This window comes from Propithecus coquereli, unplaced genomic scaffold, assembly GCF_000956105.1.
Source record: "Propithecus coquereli isolate 6110/MARCELLA unplaced genomic scaffold, Pcoq_1.0 Scaffold122, whole genome shotgun sequence".
Taxonomy (NCBI): domain Eukaryota; kingdom Metazoa; phylum Chordata; class Mammalia; order Primates; family Indriidae; genus Propithecus; species Propithecus coquereli.
Window position 1 is genome coordinate 5,722,044 of NW_012136303.1, and position 20,503 is coordinate 5,742,546.

General features: G+C 51.6%; 1 protein-coding gene across 1 annotated transcript; it reads right to left on the reverse strand.

Moving 5' to 3' along the window:
- Positions 1–604: 604 nt before the first annotated feature.
- Positions 605–17,672, reverse strand: SDCBP2 (syndecan binding protein (syntenin) 2). The gene is made up of 9 exons (XM_012637655.1): positions 17,615–17,672; positions 10,194–10,266; positions 9,435–9,504; positions 7,618–7,718; positions 4,231–4,389; positions 3,444–3,619; positions 3,194–3,365; positions 1,204–1,295; positions 605–922 (listed from the first exon to the last, which is right to left on the reverse strand). The coding sequence occupies exons 2-9, from the start codon at positions 10,245–10,247 to the stop codon at positions 868–870; spliced, it is 879 nt and encodes a 292-aa protein (XP_012493109.1). The 5' UTR covers positions 10,248–10,266; positions 17,615–17,672; the 3' UTR covers positions 605–867.
- Positions 17,673–20,503: the final 2,831 nt, after the last annotated feature.

Consider the following 20,503-nt stretch of genomic DNA (forward strand, 5'->3'; position numbering starts at 1 on the left):
ACTCAGCCTGCCGGGCTCTGCTGGGGTTCCACTGCCCTCCGAGGGTCAGGCACAGGGTCTGGAACCACCCTCCGACCCCCTGGGTGTCAGAACCCACTGGGCCCTGTAAGTACATCGTATTTCATCCTCCCCAACACCCCCGGAAGTGGGTTCTCAACGCCCACTTTGCAGAAGCAGAAGCAGCTGCAATCATGCAGCAGGGTGGCCTAAAGCCAGGGCCCCCCCACCAGTGCCACTGCCCCACGGTCCCATGCTGTCATCCCCGCGCCAGACTGTCAGGCGGCATGGGACGGAGGCAGAGCTACATCATGGCTCTCAGAGGTGATCTGTAAAAAAGGCCTTGGTCTCACCACTGTTTAAAAGAAAACCAGCCCTGGCGTGTCGTAAGACCAAGGATTCCAGAGTTTTCAATTCCTTTGTGGAAGGGGTTTTGTTTAAAATCAAATCTTTATTCAAAAGACAGTAAAGGGTTATAACTTTGTACAGTCTGTGACAAAGGGCAAGTGAAGACAAAGGAAAAGTTCTCAGAATGTAGTTCTATTCTCTGAAAATGTGTAATGTTTTCCTGCTACAGGCAAATTCTTGAAAGGGACCCAGTCGCAACTTTAAGAAGTGTTTAGCCGGCCTGCCTACGTGCCCAGCATTTAAACCAGCACAAAGAATCGGCTGCCTGTGGGCCCTGCCTGAGCCTCAGCCCGGCTAGGGAACTGAGGCTCCCAGGAGACCTGTGTGTATAAATGACAGACCTCGCCATCCGATGTCCACCCACCTGGAATACGCCCCCTGGAGACAGCCCGACCCCAGGCAGCAGGCCGGCAGCCCTTTCCTGCGGGAGGGTGGGCGGGCCCGTGCTGTCCTCCTGTGGCTTCAGACATCTGGGATGGAGTGGTCCATGGTGTGGTGGAGCAGGGTCGGGGACAACCTGGATATAAGCAACAACAACAGTGGCCAAAACTTCCAGCTCCTTCTCTGTGCAAGCCCCTTCCCCTGCCCCAAGCCTGTGCATCCCATGTGGACCTTCACTCCCAGTCCTAAAACTTTCAAATCACCTGAAGCCACCAACCCCCTTGGAGGGAGGGAGAGGAGGGGAGGACGAGGAAGGCTGGGCCTGTGCCCTGTGGGAGGCAGCGGAGTGGCTGAGCCCAGGGGAGCCCCAGGGGGTTGAGCGGTGAGAGGGAAGGCAGAGGAGGGGTGCAGCCTTACCTTTTGACCATGTGCTCGTAGATCACAGCGGGGATAACGGTCAGGGTGATGACATTCCCGGCTGTGGCCAGAATCTCCGTGATCTCTTTATCCTGGAGGAGAAGCGAGTGAGTGATCACTCTGGGGACTGGGGACCAAGGGCCAGGGGCAACTCTGCAGTGTGGCCACTGCTGGAGGACACCACTGACACCTGACCACAGGGGCAGAACTGCCTGTCAGGGGAGGGCCCAGGCAATATCCAGGTGCATTGTGCCTGAGCAAGAACATGCACCTGCCACGTGAGGATCTCCTTGGTCAAATGAGTGCCACTCCCCACCCTCACCTTGAAGGCCAGCTGTGTGGGCCCGACACGTAACGGGCTCACAAACGTGATTCTCCTGGGAAGCAAGGGCTCCCAGAGACTCACCAAGCCCATGTTTTCTATCCCATCTCCCTGGCCCCAAAGCACAGAGAGTAACCATCCGGTGGGAGATAGGCACACCCTCCCCCTCTGGCTCCTGCTGGCTGCCAGCCTGAGCCAGGGCCACAGGGGTCCTCTTCCTCTTGTAACTGGTTGACTGGTAAAAAGAGAAAATCCTGCAGGTATCACTTAGATCATGGAGAGAACATGAAACTAAAAGTCTCTGGATGGTCCAAACGCTCAAGCTATGGCCATAGAAGAGCCTCTGGCCCTTACTCAGACCCTAGTGACTTTTACTTTACACATACATATAACCTGATTATGCGTTTTCTTAATTGATCCAGAATAAACGGGAGAAGATGTGCTAGATAGGACTAGTGATGGCCACAGGTGGAAATAAATAAACTCCGAAAAGATAAATGAGCTCAGGAAGCATAGCTGTCTGGAGCCATGTAGCAAAAGGACAAACCCAGTCCCTAAAAGCTTCACAACCCCATGGTTCTGTAGAGTCACTGACAAGTTCACAGTGACGCTTTGGGCCATCAGTGAAGATGAGAGAATCAGATCTTAGATTGACTGTTCTTCAGAGTAGTTGAGATCAGAGCACTGTAATGCTTTGGAAGGAGCGAGCTCGTTCATCTCCGAAAGCTCCAGCCACTCAGAATCGGTATTACTGTCCTCAGCTTTTAAGTGCAATGGGTTTCCTTTGGATTGTCATGTCTGATCCCCGAGGAAGGGGAAAGGATGCAGCAGGAGGGACCTTAGGCAAATATTAGAAGAACTTCCTGATCACGACGGTCACGAGCCACCAGAACAAGCCTCCCAGGAAGGTTGGGGGTTGTCAAGCACAAGGAAGCAGACACGTGGCGGGAATGGCACAGTGATGGCCCTTGTGGGAGCAGAGAGCTGGCGTGAAAGACCCTCTGCCACGCGCAGCCCACGTCTGCTGGGGGCCCTGCCACATGAGCTCCGGAGCTCTGGTTGCAGGAGGAAGGGCCTCTCACTCTACATCACAGCCGGGATCGAGAACTACTCTTGGCCCAAGTGGCATCAAGTCAGGATAAAGCCACTTTCACTTGTTCTGGGACCAATTCTCTGAAGATATCAAGCCCTCATTCCATGTCCACCGATCCTAGACTACTTGCTTCTTCTTGCTGGTTAAAGATAAAACGCACCACACATGCCGCCTTGAAAAATGAATAAAGGTCAGAACTGGATTTCTGAATGACGATTTTCTAAAACATTCCTATTGCTGAACTTGATCCAATATGCAAACAGAAGTGCCACACGGAATAAGGAGGAGTCCGTATGGCCAGAAGCCATGGGTGCTCGTGTCCTCAACACATCGTCACACCCCTCATTCTGTCACACCTCTGGCCTCCGTGTGTGAGGAGCAATAGCTAATATGTATTGAGCACTTACTGTGTGCCCAACATGGTGCTCAGAGCTCTAGGAGTACTCTTACTGAACCCTCATGGCAACTTTAGGATGAGGAAGCTGACTCTTGGGCAGGGTCTGCAGCTGCCCCCAGACCTGAGCCTGCCCACCAGCACCCAGCAGTGCCCCCAGGCCCTGGTGCACCCCACCTACCTTCAGCCCGATGACGTTCTGCCCGTTCACCTCGCACACGTAGTGGTTGGTGAGGAGCCCGTTGCGGGCTGCAGAACTGCCTTTGACCACAGAGACAACCTTCCCCTTCTTGATGGTAAAGCCAACGTGGCCCGAGCTGTCCTTGTGCATGGTGACAGTCCGCTGGAATGGCCTGGCAGACAGGGACAGTGAGCTAGCCTGAGGACATGGCTGGGGTCGGACAGAGGGGCTCCTCGGGTCTTGTACTTACCTGTCCCGAACAACCATGACAATCTTCTCAGCCGATGCCCTTTTCACGGCCCGATGGGCTTTGTCCGTGCTCCACCCGGCACAGTCACGCCCATCAATCTGCAGGATCTGGTCCCCAAAGCGCAGCCCCACGAGGGATGCAGGGGTGTTGGCCTGGACCAGCTGCACAAAGAGTCCCTGGGGAGGGGCCGGGCCCCAGAGTCAGCATCCTTGCCCACCCTGAGCCCAGGTCCCTCCTCTGAGCTCGTTTTCCCCTGATACTCTGGGAGCCTACAGGGTGCTAGGACTGCAGCTCTGCACGGCAGGTGCCATGGTCCCCCTGGTTTCTAGGACACACAGCTAGCAAGGAGGTGAGTCAAGGTTCAGCCCTGGCCAGAGGCTGCACTACAACCACTCTACTGTACCACCGCTCGAAAAAGCATCTGGCTTCTGGGCTCTTCCTAGGAACCAGATCCAGTCAGGTGAGGGGCAGGTTGGGGGCAGGAGGGGAAGGGCAGCTCCGAGAGACAGGAGCCCACGAAGGCAGACCAACCGGCAGAGGGTCCGTGCTGCAGCCCAGCACCAGCCCTGGGGCTTGGAGAAGGAGGGATTGAGAGGGAAAGCCTGCCTTGGGGCGCGGGTGCCTGCTCTGCACCTTCCCTACTTGGGAGAATGCGGAGGTCTGACTCCATGCAGGGGAAGGGCTCCCACCCCGCCCAGCACGGTCCCCTCTCAGGCTGGTGGGTGGCTGCGGCCTGGCGGGGCAGCAAGTGCAGGGGGCGCTCCTCTTCCCGCCGGGCCCCGCCCACCTTGTCGATGGCCCGCAGTCGCAGCCCAGTCTTGCCACGCTCGTCCTTGCACAGGTGGATCTCGCGCACCCCGGGCTTGATCTCCGCACGCCGCACGCCCAGGCTGTTCCCGGACACCGGTGCCACCACCTGACCCGGACAAGGGCCAGACACCGCCGTCTGCAAACGCCAGGGGAGCAGGGGTCAGCCCGGCTCCTGGGACCTCGTGCCTCAGGGATCACTGGGGTCGGGGAATGGATAGGGAAAGGAGGACCGCCCGGTCCCGACTCAGCCAACCGGGTCCCCAGACCACACACATCTACGCAGGGGCCGAGACGGGACGTAGCTCCATGAAGCCACTAGGGGGCGCAAAGTCCATGCCCCAAAACAGCCAGGGAAATGGGGAGGAGGTTTGGGATTCAGGAAGGAAGCCCCCATTTTGATAACAGGAAAAGACCCTTTTAAAATCCACATAAAATAGAAAAAAAAAAATCACAGTGAGTAGTGGGGGATGAAAGGGCTCGATTTGATTTTTGTCTTGAAAAAAATTTAAGCCATAAAAATTAATGAATGCTTCTCCCTAAGATGCAGAACAGGCAAGGATGTCCACTCTCACCACTACTATTAACAGTACTGGAAGATCTAGCCAGCGCAATAAGGCAAGAAAAGGGAAAAAAGGCATACAAATCAGAAAAGAAGACATAAAACTGTCCCTATTTACAGACGACATGACGATCTACTAGAAAAATCTCAAGAAATCCACAAATAAATTCCTAGATCTAATAAATGAGTTCAATAAGGTCATAGGAAACAAGATCAACATGCTGAATCAATTGTATTTCTATATATTAACAATGAACACGTGGAAAACTGAAATTTAAATACAATACTATTTATAATTACTCAAAAAAAGAAAATACTTAGATGTAACTCTGACAAAACACGTACAGAAACCGTATGCTGAAAATGAAAAAATACTGATAAAAGATATCAAAGAAGAGCTAAATAAATGGAAGCTCTTCTGTATTCATGGATTGAAAGAACTAGTAAATTGTCCGAAATTGATATGTAGCTAAAACACAATTTCTATTAAAATCTCCAAAAGATGCTTTGTAGGTGCAGGTAAGGTTAATTATAACTTTATAGGAAAAGGCAAAGGAATTAGAATAGCTAAAATAATTCTGACAAGAAGCATAAAGTGAGAGGACTCACTCTACCGAATTTCAAGACACATATAGCTATAGTAATCAGGCCAGTGTGGTATTGGCAGAGGGAGAGACACAAAGATCAGTGGAACAAAATCCAGAAATCCAGAAATAGCCTCAAGCAAGTAGGACCAACTGCTTTTTCACAGAGGTGCAAGAGTCTTTTCAACAAATGGTGCTGGAGCAATTGAATAACCATGGGCCAAAATATGAACCTTGACCTAAACTTCAAAACTTCTACAAAAATTAACTCAAATTCAATCATATATTTTAATGTGAGACATACAACAATAGCAATTTTAGAAGAACACAAAGCAGAAAATCTTCAGGACCTAGGGCTTGCTAACAATTTCTTTCCAAAGTACGACCCACAAAAGAAAAAATATCAATAAATTGGACCTCATCAAAATAAGAAACTTTTGGTCTGCAAAAGACCCTGTTAAAGGATGAAAAGATAAGCTATGGACTGGGAGAAAATATTTGCAAACATCCAACAAAGGACTTCAGAATATATAAAGAACTCCCAAAACTTGCCTTTAAAAAAACAAAAAAACCCAACAAACAATCTGATTAGAAAATGGAAAAAAAGATATGAAGAAATATTTACCAAAAAGAATGAATATACAGATGGTAAATATACTCATGAAAGGATGTTCCACATCACTAGCCATTAGGGAAATGCAAGTTAAACCACGATGAGCCCTCACTATACACCTCTCATAACGGCTAAAATTAAAAATAGTGATAACACCAAATGCCGGTGAGGATGTGAAGAAACTGGAGCACTCACGCATTGCTGGAAGGAAAGTAACGTGGTACAGCCACTCTAGAAAATAGTTTGGCATAGACTTGTATGACCTAGTAATTGCACTTCAGGCATTTATCCCAGAGAAATGAAAACTTATGTCCATACAAAAACCTATACACTAACAGCTTGTTTATAACAGCCAAAACTGGAAACAACGGAGATGTCCCTCAACAGGTTAAACAAACGCTGGTACGCCCACATGTGGAATACCACTCAGCAATGAAAAGGAACAAACTTGAGACACAGGACAACCTGGATTACGCTGACCGAGAAAAGCCAACGTCAAAAGGTCACATACCATATGATTTCACTTACAAAACAATCTGCAATGACAATGTTATAGAGATGGTTGCCAGGGGTGGGCATGACTACAAAGGGCAGTGGAGGGAGATCTTTGTGGTGACATGAATCTACACACTTGATAAAATGACATAGAACTACAGACACACATTGTACCAGTATAAAACTCCTGGCCTTGAGACTGTACTACTATAGTTATGTAAAATGTAATGATTGAGGAAACTGAAGGGTACAAGGGACTTCTCTGCACTCTCTTTGCAACTTCCTGTTATTATTATTTAAAAACAAAAAGTTAAAAGCCATGAAAAAGTTTTTAAATTATAAAAATGCATTTCCCATCTTATATATTTGCATCAAAATTTAGGTTGAATGCATTTGTGTCCTAATTATTGGAACAAAAAATGATTAAAGTCGAGCTGGCTACAGTGTGACCTTCTTTGCTTCGTGTTTGTATCTCACAGCATGACCATCGAAGGGGTCATTGTGGAGAAACACCCAGAGTGTCACCAGTTCTTCTCGGGGCCCCACATGGCCTCATCCTTGTCCACTGGGTCCCGTCAGATCCTCATTTGGCAGTGGCTTTGTATGTGGCCGTGGCAGCTCTCTGTCGTCACTTCCGTCAACTGGCCTTAGTAAGATTTGGGGTAAGTATTTCTGTTACAGTTTATTTCGTTCCCCAAAGCCATGGAAAGCAGGAATCGAGCCTTATTGTTCAATCTGGAGACCAGAGCTGGGTGACAAGCTCCTGCCCTCTCGGCTCTGCCTGTCCGAGGCAGCCCTGCACTAGATGCCCCCGGGCTCAGGCTGGCTTTCATGTCCTTCCCCCTCATCCAGTAGGCTCAGGCCAGAGGTCAAAAGGCAGGCCCCGGCCCTCCAGCCCCAAGGCCTGTGGGAAGACATGAAACCACGAAACCCCGCAGTGCTTTTCAGGAAGGCTCAAAATGAAAAGTACCATCAAGAAACAGAGCCACAGAAATGCTGGGGAAAGAGGAGATTCATACACGCAGAGAGAGGGAGGCTGCTCAATGGCAAGACCAAGAAGGAAGGAGGGTTGGGACATTCTGCACCTGCAGTAGGCGAGAGATGAATACCTACACTGCCAGCTGCTGGAATCTGAGACAGGCTCTGCTGGACTTCTTGGCTGGAGAGCGAAAGACCCATATAACTTTCCAGTTCCGCCAGGTTTGGGTACAAAACTGATGGGAAGGAAGGAAGGAAGAAGAAAGGTGTCACTCAAGGGCATGTGTCTCACCAAACCTGCCTGGCTCCTGGGTGGCTGCTCACTTCCAAGAACACAGCATATACCCAGGAATACGCCTTAGAAGACCCAAGGTGCGAGGGGTCTGCCTTTGTCCAGGAGTGGCATGGGACACCGAGTCCCTCATGCGCCACTTTGATATTCAACTCCACCGACTTCACGTGGCACCAACCAGACATTCGACACAAAGTGCGGAGCCCGCGCTGGGTCCAGGAAGGCTCCTCCAGCACAGGAGGCAGGCCTCTGACCACGGGCAGCCCCTGCACGGTGAGGAGGGGAGGAGCTGGGCCTGAGTTCACGTTTGCTACCACAGGACCACAATCAAGACTGCCACGAGCAATTCCAGGGGCTGTGAACATCCTGGTTGCCCTACACAGCCTCGTGTGGTAGCATGTTGGGCAGGGAGTTACCGCCTTCACCAAGCCAGATTTCCCAGTGTCCCCCTCGAAGGGATATAGTGAGGGTGAAATGTGCATAAAGCCCACCCACAGTGGCAGGTGAGAGACCAGCACTTGGAAATGGCCAGAAAAGACGCGGCTGTATCCTCAGGGCCAGCACTGCCAGGCAAGCAGGCCCTGTCTCAGCCCTGTACCTGGGCGCACCTTCCCAGAAACCTCTGCTTTCCTTCTGGCGCATGGGAACTGCCAGGACCAGCAATGCTGTCTGGGGGATATTACGGTCTGAATGTTTGTGTCCCCACAAAGTTCTTATGTTGAAGCCCCAGTCCCCGGTGTGGCTGTATTTGGAGATAGAGCCTCCAAGGAAATAATTAAGGTTAAATGAGATCATAAGTGTGGGGCCCTAATCCCATAGGATCAGCATCCTTGTAAGAGACAATAGCAAGTTGGTGTGTACTCTCTCTCTCAATCACACAGATACACTGAGGAAGGGCCATGTGAGGACTCAACCAGAAGGCAGCCGTCTGCAAGCCAGGAGGAGAGCCCTCACAGAAAGCAAATTGGCCAGAACCTAAATCTTGGACTTTCAGCCTCCAGAACTGTGAGAATATAAATTGCTGTTGTTTAAGCCACAGCCCATGGTATTTTTTTATGACAGCCTGAGCAGACTAAGACCAGTGGGTTCTGGCCCCTTCTCTCTCTGATGCTCTATCTGCTACCCCCTTCTTCCCCCATAGCCCCGTCACCCTGGGCCACCCCAGTTCCAGCAGGGAGGGCCTGGCTCTCTCCCTCTGACCGGTGTGGTGTTTCATTCCTGGGATCACATGAGAGTGGGTCACCAGAATGGTGCTGACATGCTGATTTGGGGTGACTCAAATTGTTTATATAGAAAGAGGCCCCACAGATGATATCACACTCTTAAGGCAGCCTTGCTGAGGGCATCAGAGAAGCCATGGCTTCCCCACCTGTCTGTGCTGGGTTTGGAAGGATGAATAGGAATTCACCAGGCAGTGAAGGAGAGAGGGGAGCAGCACAGGCAAAGGCCCTGGGAGGTGAGGTGACTCAGCCCAGGTCACCCAGGTGGTGAGAGGTAGGTGGCAGCTGGAAGCCTGAGTCCTCTCCTCCCACCATGTTGAATCCATGGCCGCAGAGCTCCCCACAGCTTTGGTGCCACCATGCTGCCCTGATGACCTCTGCCTTGAAGGGGCCGGGCATCAGCCACTCTCAGCCAGGGGTGCCCACCCCACCTCACTCACCTGCCGGCGGGGCAATGGCTGCCGTCGGGACTGGCAGGGCAGGCATCCTGGGTGCAGCTCGGGCCTGGGCCTGGGGAGGGGCAGGGAGTGCCGGTCAGCTGTGGCCAGGCCCTAGTAACTCCTGGAGCCTGGGGCTCCCTGAGGCCAGGGCTGTGGGCACTGGGTATGGGGTGAGCCCAGGGGTGTCCATGAACCCTCAAGGCTCAAGGTCACAGGTAAATGTGGCTTCTGCAGATGTGGTTCCCTCCAGGAGGAGGTTCACCGGGGGCCCATACTCCACCAAATGTCATGGCCTGTTTACTGCCTGTGACAGGCAGAACATCAAGGCCCATCTCCCAAGCAAGTTCTCAGTTGAAAAGTCCTAACTTCTCAAAACCTACTGGGACCACAGGGTGGTGAGATGGAGGGAGGAAGGGGCTTTTGGGGACTGAGCAGGCTAAACTCCATGTCCACTGGGTTTCTTCTGAAAGCCTGCCCTGGAGCATGGGGCCTACCTGTCCCAGAGGGAGGAAGCCCTGGGACAGAATGGAACAAAGCAGATCTTTTCCATTCCTGCTGTCAATCCATTGGCCTTGGCCTCTGGACACCTGCTCTGCCTAGCAGGCCCTGCACTGGGGACCTGCATGCCCTGGGCCTACCTGAGATGCCCAAGGGTCCCCAATACCCGGCACCTTCCAGGGCAAACCTCCCTGAGTTACCCCCGGGTAATCCCCAAGTCCCCCATCGGGAAGCCCAGGCTAACAGGGCCTGGCAGCTTACCTGAATGGCTCGGTCCACCTTTAGGTCCTCCAGTGATGGGTACAGCGTGGACATGGCTGTTCCTCAGAGCACCCTGCAGAGTGCAGAGGGTGAGGAAGGATGAGGACGCCCTCTCGCCTTCTTGAGAGGAGGCTCGGACATCCGCCTCTTGCCCATGTGTGCAGTGTAGCACTCTCCGATATGAGAAAGACATCAGGAGCTATTACTGTCCCCAGTTTAGAGACGGGGCAGATGGAATTGAACCAGTCTGTCTGGTTTCTAAGCCCATGGTCTCCATGTGCAAAGTTCCATCCCATCAACTGACTCTGGGCTTTAGAACTCAGGCCCAGGGGACCACCCAGGACATGCTGGCCAGGAAAGGCAGGCTCATGGGGCACATTCTTCCCTGCCCTGTTTCAAAGGTCAGACAAGCTAATGATCACTCAAGACCTAACCTCGATCCCGGTGTGTACTGAGTGCCTTCTGCATACCAGGCCTAAGTTCGGGGTTTGCACAGTACCGTCCCACAGCAACAAGGGGGTTGGGACTTACTATGAAAACACAAAGGCCGCAGGGCACTCCAGAATCCCCCTGCCACACTCCTGCTCCCCTCTGGATGTCTGGGCTCTGCTATCGACCACCCACTGCTGAACTCACTGTCACCTTGTGATCTTGGCCACAATGCAGTCAGACCAAAAGAAATTCATAAACACACATAAACCGTAGCAGAATTTAAACACCCAACAGAGCACTGCTCCAGAGGCCGGAGGGAGTGGGGCGGGGGACACTATGGACAGTTGCCAGCGCCTCACTGTCCCAGCAGAGAATCAGCAGGGACTCTGAGCAAGTGCCCAGAGAAATTCCAAGTAATTGTTGCCTCTCGAGAAATGGTTTATTTCCTTCCCAGATGAAGTGTGGGGGAGGGGCGGTTTGTCTTCCTGGATTCTCTCCCTCGCCTACTAACCGCTGGCTCTGTCTCACCTCCAGGCCTTTACTGGGGCAGTCCACTCCACACTTGCTTGTCACTCTCCACTCCCGAGGGACAGGCCTCTCCTGGCTCCCTGGCAATGAGGTCACTGCCCTCTCATGCAGGGCCCTGTCCCCTGGGACAGTGCTGGGCCAGCCTCCTGCCTCAACTCATCAATTGTCCTGTCTGTCTTCCTGGCTGGATTGCAGTTCCATGGGGTCAAGGTGTGTCCTATTCACCCCACTGAGCCCACATGCGGCAGGGCACGGGATAAAGGATTGCCCGGGGGTGGCACAGGGACCTGAGCAGGCTGTGCCGGGCATGAGGTGACTCCAGCACCCCCAGGGCCAGATCTGCCAGCACCTCCCTGAGTGACCCACAGGTGCTGAGGACCTCCTCATCCATCCCCAGTCCCTCCCCGCACTGCCCACCTGCTGCCTTGACCCCTGCATCATCCTCGGCCTCTGCCCCCACCTTCCCCTCTAATCTGTCATTGAATCTGTCTTTCCCACATCCCATGTTGTGCAGACCTCCATCGTCTCCCTGCCCCTCCCCAGGAGCCACGACGTCCTCCAAATAGGTCACTGCCTCCGCACTGCCAGCGGAATCACCATGCCGGAAAGTGGCTCTCAGGGCCTTTGTGATCCTCCAGAGATTAGAAGCGGTAGCCCATGGGCTAGATGTAAACAGACTTTATTTGACAATGCATTATACCATAAACATTGAGATTAGAGGTCTAAATACAAAGCTTAAGGCACTGCATTTAATAATCTAATATTTCTCACTACACCTGAAAAATAGGAAGTTTTGGCAACCCTGGACTGCAGCAAAAGAGATAACAGGCGAATAGCAGCAGACTCAGGGCACCCCAGTCCCCACCACTCTCTATTGTCTCTTACACCTGCCTAACTCTCCAGCTTTACTTCTTGTCTTATGTCTTTCTCCCAGCTGCCACTTTGAGCTCCAGCCACAGTGAGCTACTTTCAGATCATTGAATGGATCTAATTTTCTCATGTCTCCTTTGCATGTGTTATTCCCTCTATCTGGAATACCCCTCACTCCTTGCCTGGCTAACTCCTAATAATTTTTAAGCCTTGGACCTGAGGATTCTTCCTGCAGGAAGCCTTCCTTGATTTGTGCTCCACCTAGCCCTGCTCCATCCTTCCTCCTGTTGATTATCCCCCACTCCTATAGTTGCCTCTTTACTTGTCTGTCTTCCTCATTAGATTGGGAGTTCCAAGAGGGCAGGAATTGGGCCATCTCATTGGCTGTGAAACCTCTAACCCCAAGCATGGAGGCTAATTCAGTAATATTGCCAGAGGCAATGCATCCTGCTTGGACCTCCACTTTTCTCCTGGTATCCTTCCTGGGATGGAAACAAAAACCAGAGGTCCCAAATGCATTTCGTTGCCTCTCACGGTCTTGTTCCATTTGTTTTAAGTTTGAATTAGTGCCAACATTTAAAAATCCGGAAACATCAAATTCTTTATTTCTAACTTGTACTGAAAAAAATAAAAATATTTGGCAAGGCAAGAGCAGGAGTTGTGCATGGCAACCCCCAGCCAGGCTGAGTCGCAGCCGACCACTCAGATGGGGCTGCAGGTGCTTTCCTGTTTCCTAAGCTGCCCATCCGGCCCTTCGCTGATCCATATTGCCTGCTTGGTTCCAGATCCTTGCCCCGGCCTGGCCTTCGGGGCAGGAATGACCGTCCCAAGAGACAGGAATTTCCGGTGGGGAAAAGGATTCTGGCTCTGACCTCCTTTAGACCACCTGGGGGAAGAGACCCTCCTTTGCCTGTGGCCTTCCCCACTGCGCACATACTCTGGGAGATTTTTTATCTTGGGACAGTCTTCAGCAATTACCATCTGCCAAAAGCATGCCCTGCCACCAGGACTGCGAATGAATGGCAGATGTGAAAGTTAAGAGGCCACCTCTGCCCTGATTTTTCTAACATTTAAGCAGCAGAGCAGTTATATTTTTGGCAGCTGTTCTCTAGGAGAGCAGAGAAGCAGAGATCCGTTTCCTGGAAATCACTCCCAGGCTGGGACCACAGCACCCTTTTTCTGTCTGAGATTATTTCAGCACTGCCACTGTCTCTGAACTTAGTGCTGGGCCTTTGTGGCAATCAGGATACAGGTGCAGTCATTCCTCAGGATTGGTTCCAGGACAACCTCCCCGCCCCCAAACCACAGATAACAACATCCAAGGATGCTCAAGCCCCTTATAGAAAGTGGCGTAGTACTTGCATATAACTTAAGCACATCCTCCCATATTAAATCGTCTATAGATTACTTATAATACCTCATACAATGTAAATGCTAAATAAAGTTGTTATATCGTACTTTTATTTGAATTGTTTTTTATTGTTTATTGTTATTTTTTATTCTATTTTTTAACATTTTCGATCTGCGGAGGGTTGAACCCATGGATGCGGAACCCAGCGATACGGAGGGCTGACTGCCCTGTGGCAGTTCTCGATATAGTGGGGAATGGCTCCGTGCCCGCAAATATGGCTGGTGTCTCATTCAATCATCTAGCTATTCATTCAAAGCATTTGAGTGTCCACTGTGTGCCGGGCACCCGGGACCTGTTTCAACACCCTCTTTGGTGTGGCGCTCCTTCACCGCAGACTCCGCCAAGCCGTGCGGCGCTGTCTAGCGCGCATGCGCCTCGCTAAGGGCTCCTCCCAGGATTCCCTGCGGCTGCGCAGCGGAAAATGGCGGCGTCTTTGCCGAGTGGGTTGTTAAGCCAGGTGGGTTACTGGAGTCCACTTGGACTCATGCTTTCCCAGGCGCCCGTGGCAGGCGCCGGCATCCACAAAAAGAGATCAGGTAAAGCAGCAGAGTAAGGGATGGGAAGGCTCAGTCGGGCTCCGCGCCCCCACTTTACCGATTGGCGGCTGCGCGGGTCAAATCGAGCTTCGAAGGCAACTAGTGCCCCCTCGCTCCCACGCCCCTGGCCTCTAAGCGCCATTCGTGGCCTCCGAAGGAGGGGCGGGGTGCGGTTGAGTCGCCCCCTCCTGACTTATAAGATTCTGCGCTTAGGCAGCTGTGGGTGGTAAGGAGGACAAAAGTCCACACGCGCCGCTATCCCGGCTGCTTGTTGCTCGTACTGTAAATGAAGGCCCCTCGTTCCCGTTGGTTTCATTTCCTACCCATTGTGACGTCACCCTTCCACTCTCCCGGGTTTCATTCCGGGCCGGGTGCTGAGCTGAAAATGCCCTCCCCACCCCGCGCAGATTCACCTCGGCCCCACCCCCCAGTGATTAAGCGATTGGGCCCCTGCTACCCTGGGAAGGGGACTTGGCTTGGCCGAGCGGATCAGTTCCCACAGCGAAATCAGACCCACTGCCCCTTAAAAGGGACTTCTCAGGCAGTTGGGTCTGTGGGTGCAGGAGAAAGGCTAGGTCAACCTAGGAGTACCTCCTGGAGGAAGGAAGAAGACCCTGACTGGGCCGTCAAGGACGGAGGTCCAAGCAGATGGGAATCGAGTGTTATTCCAGGGATAGGGAGGCCCCCCGGGCCTGAGAGTCCGGCTGCCTTCTGGATTCTTATTACATCTTGCCGATTAGCCTGACTGGACTGTCTTCCCCCCGCTGTGTCACACCTCCATAGCAGTCCCACCAAATCCACCCATAGGCTGAAATCTGGGAGTTATCCTCACCTCCTGCCTTGCCCTCCTCTTGAAGCCATGCCCAGCTCTTACCCTCAGGATAAACCTCAAACTTCAACTTGGCATTCAAATTTCTGTGGCCTCACTTCTGGTTAATGTCTCCAATCTCACTTCCTCACTCTTCCACACTCCCCATGCATATCCTTCATTCCAAACTGCTTGCTAGTCCTGAAATCCAACCCGCTAGTTCATGCCTCCATGCTTTTTGCACACGCTGTTCCCTCTGACTTAAATGCCATTCACGCCTTCTCCCCCCTCCTTGTTCATCTGTTGAACTCTTCTTCCTCCTTCAATTCTAAGCCTTCCCCCAGATCCCCACACCCACACATACCCCTGGAGATTGGCAAGCCTCCCTTCTCTAGACCACAGCATCTCATACATAATTTGCCTGTTCATCATTCATTCCACAAATGTTTATTAGTCACCTATTGTGAGCAAAGCCTTTTGCATTTCCTGGGTTGGATTTCCCCTGTGCTGCATTTGTTTGCCTGTCTCCCTCACTAGTTAGGGAATGTCGCTCATTTGTGAATCCCCAGTGCTGAGCACAGTGCCTGGCACACAGCAGGCATCCAGTTACTGTTGCTGAACGCGGTGGAAAAGCAGACCCAGAAGGAAGACAGAGCCTGAAAGCCTAAATATAGAGTCTTTCTTCCCATTCCCACCTGTGTTTACAACCAGTAAATAGAAAGCCCTTTGAAGAATAACCCTGAGCCTAGAAAGAGAGAGAAAACACTGTCCTAATGAGTTAGACTGAAAAGCTGCCTGATTCCTATAATCTGACAATAGAAGAGTTTGCTCAGTTCTGTGCTGATGACTTCCCACAAATAATCGGCTCCTCTGAAAGGAAAGGGATCCATGTAACCCTTCACTCCCAGAGGAATTTTCCTCTCCTGCAGCACTTTCCAGATTTCCATCCCTGAACTTTGTACTTTTTGACACAAGCAGTAACACTGCCCACAACAAACCAGCAGCCAGGTCCTTGGAGATCAGCAGGGCTGAAAAGGGGTCTTTGGGCCCCAACTTTGAACTTAGGATGAGAACACTCCTTTGGAACACTTTCCGAAGAGCTGAAGCTGCGGGACTCCCACTTGTTCCTGTGGACAACTCATCCTTCTTTTACGAGACAGTGTGCGGGAGGGAAGCGTGGGTTAGAGTGTCAGAGGAATAGCTCCTGGAAGGCCAAATTAGCCCGGGGGTATGGTGAGTTGGAAGAGAAGAGGCTGTTGCTAGGCCACCAGCACGTACCCCCTCCTCCTCTCAGAGCTCTGCTGCCTGCTGGAGAAAGGCAGTGGACCTCCTCAAGAAATGCAGAAGCTCCTAAACCCAGGCTCAGGGGAGGCAGGGCAGAAGCAAGGACTTTGGAGGGAGGCAGGACTGGGTTCAGACTGAGAACAGAGCAGGGGCAAGTCCCTTTTGAATGTCTTTTCTCGCTTTATAATATGGGGAACAATACATCACAGTTAACTGGGGATTAAAAGATTTTTTTAAAAAAAGATATACGAGTGGAAAGCATTTAGCACAGTATAACTAGCACATAATAGGCATTCAATAATAGGTGTTATTCATTCAACACATTTACTGAGCACCTGCTAGGTGCCAGCAGTGAACGAATGAAAAATCAGTCCTCAAAGAATGTCCTTGGGGTGGGCGCGGGAGCTGGAGATACAGGCTCAGTGACTGTATGCTCTCACGTGGTGGGAAGCGTTGGGGAGAAAAGCAAAGCAGGATGGAGGGTAGAGCGTAAGGAGGTCCTGAAGAGCCTTACTGCTGGGTGGGATGGCATTTGAGTAAAGGCCTGAGAGGGTGGGGAAGAGCTTTCCAGACTGAGGGCATAGCCCTTGCAAAGGCCCCGAGGTGGGAGTGCCTGTTGTGTTTGGAGAGCGTCTGACCAGTGAGACTGAAGTCTGTTCTTCAGAGGGGAGTGGTCGGGAGGAGTTTGGAGAAGTAGTGAGAGGGTCAGATCCCACAGGGCCTGTAGGCCACGGGGAGGACTTCAGCGTTTACTCTAGTGAGATGGGAGCCCCTGGAGAATTCTGAGCAGCAGAGTGCAGTGATCCCCCTTTCCTTGTAGTGGGCTCCCAAGCTGATGTTTGCAGAATAGACTAGGGGGCAGGGTGGGAGCAGGCAGCCCAGGTGAGACATGGTGGTGTTGGAGGAATTGGGACTAGCTTGGGCCACTGTATGTGAATCAGCCAGGACAGTGCCTGCCCAACACAGCGGGCTCCTTTTAGCCCCATTTTCTGAGACCCTGCTGTGTGGAGGACACGTACGAGCACCATGTGTCCATTGTCTCTTTAAGGTCTCCGATCATGCGGGCTATTTCCAGTCCCCAGATGAAGAAACCAGTTCTTAGAGAGGTAAAGCCACTGGCCCAGTTCCCCAGCAGGTTTTTCCGTGCTGTAGCAGAGAGATTGTTGATAGAAACATATTCAGGCAAGAGAAAGAAGTAACAGAGGCCTTTGAGCTCTTTGCGTGTCTGCAGCCTCTGGTTTCAGCTGGGCCTGCCCTTTCAAGGAGCGGAGTGTGGGTCCCACCTCCTGGAGCACAGTCACGGGCAGTCAGAAGGAACCTGGAGGCCCTCATGATGTCTGGGTGAAGAAAATCACTCAGTTCTCAAACCTGGCAAGGGCTGGGGTCACAAGAGGAAACTCCAGTTCATACTTCACTCCTACAGTGAAGCACTTTGAAAGGAAACTGCCTGGGAAATCTCAGGAGGGTAGGGCAGGGAGGGAAGGAGACAGGGCAAGAGCAGGTGTCACTCATCCCAATCCCAGCCAGTATGGGGTCAGGGCCCAGCTCTTACCTGCAGGCCAGGTGCTGCTGCACGTCCTTCTCCAGTCACTGCTGAGACAGTCTGCTTCCCTCCCTGGAAGGTGGCCCTTGTCCCAGCTGGGCTCCTGCTCTGCGAAGGGAGGTGCCTGCCCCTGCTCAGCTGACTCACCTTGTACTGGGATGGGCCCAGGTAAGGCCCTATGGTTGGATAAACAAGACAGGTCACCAGGTCCAGAGGAGGTCTTTGACCTTAGTCTACATTTGGAGGCAGGGTTAGGGGACACACAGCTGCTGAGATGGGCATGAACCAAGACTTCCTTGCCTTTTCCTGAGGAACTTGGCATTTGAATTGGACACCTAGTCCCGCTGTGGTGGAAGGCAGTTGATTGGAGGACAGTTTGATGGTCATCTGAGGTCTTCAAAAATGGTCATACCTTGTGACCCTGCATTTCCTCTTCTAGTTATTTGTTACAGCGAGGTCCCAAGGCCCATCACCATGTTGCTTCTATTGAGGGAAATCTAGAAATCCCAAATGCCCATTATCTGTGGAAGATGCATAGCTATTAAAGTCATTTAAGGAGGAAGCTATGAGGAAATGTTCCTGAGATACCAGTGAGATATTGAAAAATCAATATTGTGATTGTGATCTCGTTCATTTTTTGAAAAGTGAATGTAGACATATACTAAGATGCTGAGTGTCTCTGGATGGTGGCATTGAGGGTGAAGTTTTCAGTTCATACTTTTGTATGTGTTCCAAGGTGATAGTGGGTTTTTTTTTTTAAGTTAGTTTTTGCTCTCAATGCTTATGATTTTTATAAGGGAGGAGCAAATTAAGTTCAATTGTTTAAAAAGAATTCAGGTTGGTTGCCTTGTGGGAGGGGACTAAGCTGTGTTCTGGGGTAGGAGAGGATTTATTTTTATAACACCTTTTTTTGGTGTCTTTTAAATTTTGAAAAATTTAAATGTATTACTTATATCCCAAAATAATTATGCAAAATTAAAGTCAAACAGAAAAGGAGGAGAAATTTAGTTTAGATCCTGGTTTGGTTAGACAAGGGTACTTATCACCCTTGGTTCCCAGGCAGGGACTGGGGACCCGTGTGCTGGGCAGGCCCATGAGGAGTGACGCAGTGTACCCACCAGGGTGTGGTATCAGGGCTGCTTGCCAGGCCAGGCAGGCCCACGTCACAGTCACTGTGACCACCTGGGCACAGTTGCAGTAGCCTTGGGCGTCAGATCCTGAGTTCAGCCCCAGGGAGGAGACACTGCCTGCCTATGAAGCGCTTACGGCCCAGCGTCCCACACAGGAAACAGGTAACAGGAAGAATAACAAGAAAGACATTTGCCACTAATTGAGCACTTACTGCCCAGAGAGCACAGAGATATTGCCCCGGGCACTTTAGAGGCCTCATCTCTGTGACTCTTCATATCTTCCCTGTGAAGTAGGTGTGATTGACACTGTCCCTACAGGTGGGGAAACTGAGGCATGGGGAGGCAAATTCCTCTCAAGTTACACAGCTAGAAGGTGGCTCCAAGGCCTCCTTTCCTCCTCTGAGACATGCTGTTTCAGAAAGCTGAGGTGTGGGAGACAGCTGGGCGCTGAGCCATGTCGGCCTGAAGCTGAGATAACTGGGGGTGATGGACCCACCTTAGGCCAAAGCAAAGCAGGAAATAGACACCCCCGTTGAACCAAATGACCCCCACTCCCACCCTCCATACACACACGCCTCAGGTAACTCAGTCATGGATGAAGGGGCCTTAGAGAAGATGGAGAAGGAAGCAGGCCCTTCTGGGTGAGGGGCTTGCCTGTGGTCACGTGTCAGGGTAGAGCCCAGGTCCCCTAACTCCCACGTGCATACAGGGGCTCTCCAGTTCCTAATGTCATAGTTACCCCTATTCCTGACGTTTTATTCTGGCCACAAAGAAATACCTTTCATTGGGCATAGCCATGTTTAAACTCTTTGGCACCCTGCTGCTTCCGGCTCAGGACCAAACTCTCAGGGCTGACATTTGAGGCCTCCATGGTCCGCTCCCTTTGTTCCCTCTTCAGCCTTGTTCCCCCAGACACCTCTCAGCCAGGCCGGAGTCCTCACCATGCCCACTTGTCCTGATTCCATACCTTTGGCTGTGCTGCTGCCGCCCCTGGGATGCCTTCCCCTGCCGCCACCTGGCCGGGCCAGATCCGCTGAGCTCCTCCCAGGAAGCCTCTCACTCGTCCCCTTCCCTGCGTCGTCTCCTGCCTCTGACTGTCCTGTTCCATTCTTTAATAATAACCATCTTGTATTCATGTGTACCGTAGGCCACCCGATGAGACCCTAAGTTTCTTGAGGGCAGGGTCTAGTTATTAGGTCTACAATGGCTAATCTTTTCAAAATAAAGATTGCAGCTGATGCTCTGACCAGGCTATAGTTCTGCTTTGTTATTTATTTGTACAAACAGTCTTAAAAGGTCTTAAAACTTTGGGTGGCCAGTATACAGCATACACTCAGAAACTCCCTACCAGCACCCATGGCAGACCTGAGTCATCAGCCACTACACCCCTTCCTGCTGACGGCATCCTCTCGTGATACTGCAGGCAGCTCTGTCACCTGGAGTTGGCCTGCGAGGTGAAATCCCTGTGCCATCAGGAATGGGTGCTCCACGATAGCAGGGGCCTAGCAATGCCCAGCACATAGTAGGCTCTCAGTAAATATCAACGGGATGAATAAATGCCCTCCTGGAAAAGCCAGTCACAGTTATAAACTTAAATGGCTGACCCTTCTTTAAAAGATGGTGTGGGCTGGGGCGTCAGGTTTGAGTCCCAGACGTGTGAGGTTGCACGGATTGCTAAGCCTCTGTGGGTTGCAGTTTTCCACGTCTGCCTGCTTTACGGGCCTACCCTGAGGAGTAAATGTGTTAATCGTGTAGAGTACCTAGGACG